Source organism: Cynoglossus semilaevis, chromosome 6 (assembly GCF_000523025.1).
Source record: "Cynoglossus semilaevis isolate Cse_v1.0 chromosome 6, Cse_v1.0, whole genome shotgun sequence".
NCBI lineage: Eukaryota > Metazoa > Chordata > Actinopteri > Pleuronectiformes > Cynoglossidae > Cynoglossus > Cynoglossus semilaevis.
In genome coordinates this window covers 15,964,510-15,971,087 of record NC_024312.1, presented here as the reverse complement: position 1 = coordinate 15,971,087, position 6,578 = coordinate 15,964,510, and the positions used below count along the sequence as shown (strand labels likewise).

General features: G+C 40.7%; 1 protein-coding gene across 1 annotated transcript in view; it reads left to right on the top strand.

Moving 5' to 3' along the window:
* The first annotated feature begins 4,569 nt into the window (after nucleotides 1-4,569).
* The window catches only part of tshz3a (teashirt zinc finger homeobox 3a), an 18,853-nt gene continuing 16,844 nt past the window's right edge, over nucleotides 4,570-6,578 (top strand). The window contains exon 1 of the mRNA XM_008312369.3: nucleotides 4,570-6,232. Coding sequence (XP_008310591.1) covers nucleotides 6,193-6,232 — 40 coding nt within the window. The 5' untranslated portion in view covers nucleotides 4,570-6,192. The remainder of the gene's footprint in view (nucleotides 6,233-6,578) is intronic.

Sequence of the window (6,578 nt, the reverse complement as noted above, 5' to 3'; positions counted from 1 at the left end):
ACAAGCTGACAGCACTAAACAGACTGACGTGACATCAGAGAAGCAATGTGCCACACGTGGCTTTGAATGAACATAACAAGGTAACACAACTATCATCACTGGCCCGCTGAGACTGCGGCACCAAGACCTTATTAAACTGTTCCTGAATTTATCCAGGAATATGAAAATTCAACCAAATGTTACGCTGGTACCAAGTTGAACTCAAACGTGTGTCTGTAAGATGTGTTAATATTATGAAGAATGTATCCATAGACTCCATAAATGTAATACTGTCAATAAAGAAGATATAAATAGATGGGGTGGTAGCCATTCATAATGTACCTGAATATTTTAAAGGGTCTTTTGGGCCACGAGACACAGGAAGAAAAGAAGAAGGAGAGACTTGATCGATCGTCTGAGTTCTGCCTCTACAATCAGAAGTGCGCTAATTAAAACAGCACAGAGTCATCTACCATCCCTAAAGAATGAACCTTATCACATTTTTGCCTAATAATTTACCACAAAATTTAATTAATAAAATCTTTCCTCCTATCACACATGTCAAAGCCGTTCTGTCTGGACAATGGATGAAGACAAAAAAAGGGCTGAAGCACTGCGAAGTGTTCAGTGATTGACACAGTCAGTTGGTCCACCTTCATTTTTTTTAAAAATGACATTGAAATGAAAACTGATGTGTTCACCTTGATGACAGAAGTTTAGGCGATATGTGTAGCATTGTTTTTAATAGGGAGAAGTTTGTCACTGGAGAAATAAAGCGTTGTGTCAAAAGTTCACCAGCTCAGCAGACATATTTTAAAGGAGCTTACTTTCAGCCTTCGTCACATGTCCACCTTTCTCGGAGCTTTTCTATTTTCAGGGTGAAGCTAATGAATTAAGATCTGGAAACGATTTTTTTCTGCAGGCTCGCAATGAGAAATGATAAGAGATTATTTTAGAATGAAGATCAATGATAAAGTACAAACGGTATGAGTAGGTGCAGCAGGAGGAAGGGGAGGGGTCAGGAGGAAGAACAGGGAAAGTGGGCGCTCTAATGGAAGACGTGTGTAATGTGCAAACCAAGGCCAAAGGCAAGAGCTTCATCGCAGCGGTTCTCTTGCGGGAGTGGAAATTACTCTATGCCAAACATAGGTGATTTATACAAATTAATGACCTGTGTTATTAATAGGTAGGGATGCATATATTAAACACAATGAGTAAAGGTATCTTTAATTATGCATTCTTTATAAAACCTGTTTAACTTCGGTGACTGGAGCGAACGTGCATTTTTAATATTAATCAGAGCCGTGAAAAATGAGTGTAAATGTAGCAGTTGTGCATCTTTCACAGTGAATGGAAGAAGAGCTGGACGTTGTTCGGTTTTTGGCCTCCACTAATCTGACTTTTTATCCAAATTTCTTGATACAGTCTTTGTTTCCCCATTATTTATATAGGCACTCATAAGCATGCTGTCCACATTTCTTACACTTTGGGGGCCTCCATATGAGCAAGAGTTTGTGCCCAGCCCCTTCTTTTGTCCGGGAGGACTGCTGCACTGACAATGGTGTCACCTCTCCCCCAAGGGGTCACATCCGAGTGATTTGTGATCGGACAAGATTGATGAACCGCTATTGCCACCCTGTTTCTTTGCAAGATCAATTCTGCATGTAGGAGTTCGCTTTATGAATGATGGAGACCTCCTCAAGCCATCCATACAGCTGCCCAAAGACACGTCCCCGGCCCCCATAGCACATAAGGCAGGAATAAAGCAATCACTCTTCTCAGCATGGTCATGCATTACGCAACCACACCCACACATGAACATACACACATGAATACACAGATAAGGCAACAAAGCACGGACACAGACAAACAAGCTCCTGTGGTTAGGAATCCATGTAGCGTGATTTTTACTCATAGAAACAGCCGGACTGCTGGATAACAGAAGACTGGCCCAGTCAGACCCAATCCCTGGCTTCAGGGTGCCAGATTGGACACTGTCAGTCAATCTCTGACCCTGCAGTGCTGTGCCTCTCTGGACAAGTTCACATGTATAGGTAGATGCCATCAGGAGTGGACTGACAGTGAGTCCTGACTCACAGTGGACATTTAAAGGCTGAAAGGCAACATGAATAGAAGCTGCATATACAGATGCCACGAGCTTTGCCTCCTGCAGAGGGGTTGAAAGCAAAAAAGTAGAGTGCAATGAATATTTGAGTGTTCTGCAGGCTATGAAATTGAAAGGCCTCTCCTGTTTTCCTTTAGGATTTAAATAAAAAAAAAAAACGAAAAAAAAAAAAAAACGGTTTCCCAAATGGTTGTAAAACGATTGGTTAAATTGTGAATGCAGGGTGGACACACATTTCTCTTTTATGATAATCCAGGTGTCATGAGTTTGAAGATGGGAATTATACAGCATGGACACAGTGGTATGACAGAATTACATTTCCGTACAGTTTTGTGTGCGTATTCTGAATGTATTGTCCTTGTACAGTACAGAGTATACTTTTGTTTTTTTGTTTTTCTCATCAAACTGTACATCTAAAAAGCTTTAAAGACTCATTTGGCAGTAGACGTGCCTTTTCCTACACTCTGATAGAAACCTCAGATCCTTTCATCAGTGTAATGATTCTTAAGTGCAAAAACATTGGATACAACTTAGCAAATCTCCCTTGTTGTCGGCACACAGTGCACACTTTGGTGATGTGCTTAACACCCAGCCACCTCCATCCTCTGGGCACCAGGGTTTTTTGTTACAGAGCACGACGCTAAGCAAGACGGAGACACGGCTGAGATAACTTCCATTTACAGCGTAAGCCGGGGAGAGCCACACTGTAGAGGCCATATACTATTTATGGGTTAATCGATACAGTCGCTGGATGACACCATGTCCCCACTACTTTCTGTCATGATGATGGCTCGCTAATTTTGGAGCCCCAGCTTTCTCCTCCTGCCTTCAGCAGGCTGCGAGAAGGTTTAATTTGGCTGTAAAAATGCCAATCACCGGGTTACTTCTTGTTCCTGGGGGAGGTCACTTTGGGGGCAGGTCCGCAGGAGAAATATATTCACATGGTTCTCTAAGAGACACTGCTAACCCCTGACATCCCATTTGGGTTGTAATTTTATGTTGTTAAAGTGACAGGGACCCAGCAGCCTCAGTGCTCTTAGAGACGAGGCAGCAGGAGCTAGTCATGATCAGAGGAGTCTCTAATCCGTGTTAACTGGTGAGAATGCTAGCTCTCTCCCTCCCTCTCTCCCTCTCTCTTCCCCTGTGTGTGTGTTTGTGTGTGATGACAGGGCAAGGAGATCCTTAAATGTGCCCTTTGATGAATTTTTGTTTGCTCAAATGTGTGTGGCGCAGCCCCACGCAGTATGTTTTGGTGTTAGTGCGTGTCTTTTCCACTGGCAGGGGTCAGCACACATCAGAGATCAGAGGGCCGGGGGGGAGACATGGGACCATCCCACTCTGCAGAGATACTGCCGGATCAAGAAGAAAGAGAGACAAGTGGTGAAAAAAGCTCATTACCTTCGCAATAAGACTTAACACTGCTTCCTTGAACTGGCTTTGATCTCTCCCTAATGTGGATATTTAAGAAAAGTGAGTGCTTTTACTCCGATGAAAGCCAACATTGAACTGCTCACATTAAATTAACAAGGCGAATGCACCAAATGAGGTTTCATTTTATGGCTGTTAAAAACAAAAGAAATCATTGAAGAATTTGATGGAGAATTCTGACTACACACACGTTTTTCTCTTAAAATGCAAAAATTACAGGAATAAAAACCTCAGGTATTCTAAAAGCTGTCGTCTCTAACCCTCTGCACAGTACAAGAAGGAGGCTGTAATTTTGGCCACGTTTATTTGTTTTCCAGTCCGCCTGTGAGCTGCAGGACACACAGGGTAAAACAAGATTTTAACTTCTGAGAATGTGGGGGAATAGTGAGATTATGGTAGTAATCCTGACATAAACATGGAATCCGTGTTTAAAAAAATAAAAAAAACAACACACACATGGCGACCTTGCAAGATCCACTGTGGGAAACTGTAGAAGATTTCAGAGTGTTTTCCCTTTAGATGAAAGAATGTTTAACTCGTTGTATTTAAGTCACTGCATTAACTGTACATTTTTCATTTGCAACTGTATATTTTACAACCTGATTGTTGTTTACATTTAATTCGTATGTAACATAATCAGACTCATTTGGCTGTATACACAGCTGTAGGCCTTTATTAATTGTTTCCTGTCCAGTTACACTTCTGATATACTGTAGTTTTGTAGAAAAAAATACTTGTACTTCTATGTACTCAAACTAAAACATACATCTCCCTTTAACAGTCACTCATTAGTCAACTAAAAAAACCAAGTCAAACTGTTCTAGTGGGTATTTAATTACTACATTTAAAAAACAAAAACAGATTTTTGGGATTGAGAATGATTTATTTTTATATATTTAAAATCATATTAAATTTCCAGTTATTGCAATGTGGAGATTAAAAAGTGTTTTAAGAAGCCATTTGGAAGTGCAAGGTTTTTTTGAAGAAAAAGAAATGCTATTATTTTGTTGCAGCTAATGTGAGGATTTGCAGGGGGAAAAAAATTTAATAATGAAATAAAATGATGTTGATTTTGAACAATGATAGACCGACTTATGGACTTATTAAAGCAGGTTGACTGAGCATTAGTGTAAATGCATTGACTTTATGGTAAAACAATAGAAATAACGATGATCCATATATATACTTACAAAGTTACTTTGATATACTGAAGAATGGGCATAAATGCTGTGGCCACACAACATTATAGATATGAAAGTGAACAAAGTGCTTGTATAGAAAATTAAATAAAAATGTTCATTAACATTTTGTTTGATAAATGAAGCCTGAAACAAACATCTATAAAATAACTCGTTTCGTGACAGTTGTTTTTATAAAACCCACATTTTTGTTGATCAACCATAACATAACAAATTATAGATATTTATTGTTTACAGTTAACAAAAGAGACACCTCAGCAGTCAGTATCAGATTTCTAAAAAAGTTCTTTAACCACTTTGAGAGTATTTCGTCATCAGCTTAGATGACACACTCTTTTTTTATCAGTTGCTTCCATTCTTGTAAACCCCCCCAGATCTAGGGTGCAATGAAGCATAAAAGGCCCATCATGGGGAGAGTGCTCTATGGGTTATACGTCTTTTCCTTCCTTTCCCTTATTTGGTAACATATCTGCAGCAAAACAGTTGTACTTCTGATTATTCGACCAAATCATAAGCTACTACAGCTGGTCTGTCTGCTGTGTCATCTCTAACTGTTTTAACAAACACATACTTTTCTTTCTTTTTTTTTTTGCTCTTTTTCCAAATAAATAAACTGTACTGCTTGTACAAAAACTATGTGAAAATGAAGTGAAAAGCAGTACAGTGAATGACACTGTAAGTATTATAAAGAGCTATTAAAACGTACTCTTTAAATACATGTTTAGGAACAATGGGATGGAATTTGTTTTCTGACAAAAGACAGTCAGGGAATTGTATTTTATTGAAGTGTTTTCTTATTCATTTCCATTTCATTAGTTTTTCCATGACAAATTCAAACACAATGACGAAGCTGACGGAGAGGTCGATTGACACATATTTACTGACATGACTGGACTGTTATTCAGCCTGTCTGTGGTTTTGTGGCCCCAGATAATCGTCCGACTGTGTATAATCATCAACTGATCGCTTGCGAGTTGTGATTCACATGAGAGACAGAGGTGGGAAGACACACACTGCCCCCCCTCCCTTTCTCTATGTCTCCCTCCCTCCCTCCCTCTCTCACTGAGGAGTAAAGAGTTAACGGAGCGGTGGTGGGTTTGCCCATTCTCCTGCTGTGAGTGACGCGATCGTCTCTCTTATCCCTCAACTTTGCCTGTTGCCAAAACCGAGGCATCCGAGGTGGACGCTGGCTGCCACCGCTGACATCTTTACACGCCGCCGCCGCACACACCAGAAATTATTTATTTTCCCAACATTCATTCATTTATTTTTCCGCTGACTTTTCGCCGCAGGCTGCTCTTCTCTGGCGATGATTTTGACTTTTCCTTCTCTCCAGCGTACTCCTCGAGGGTGTGCAGTCTACTACGTGAAGGCGTGAATCTGTGGCTAAAGTAGAGGTGGATCTTCCCGGATACATCGAGGGGCTTTATGAAATAAAAACAAAGAAGACTTTGATACAAAATGCCACGGAGGAAACAAGAAGCGCCCAAACGCGCAGCAGGTACGTGAATCGCCTGAGTGTAACGTGCGAAAATATAAAGGCAGACTATTGTAACAGCTGCGGGTGTTACGTTGTATTTGGTAACGCCGACTTTTTTGTCACCGCATTTCCGTTTCCACTTAGTGTTTAGTAACCTTGTCACTCTCGGCTCCCCACCACGCAGAACTGTTATATTGTCAAACCCAAACACATAGCAGTGTGTGTTGGCTCTATTCGCCGCGCAGTTTCTAGTTTTCATAAACTTTCGCTTCCCGTTGTTTCCAACTTGATTTACAGATAGTTTACGGGTCCTAATAGTCATCTGCGTTTAAAGTGTCAGGGGAGGACGAGGAGGCGGTACGAGTGG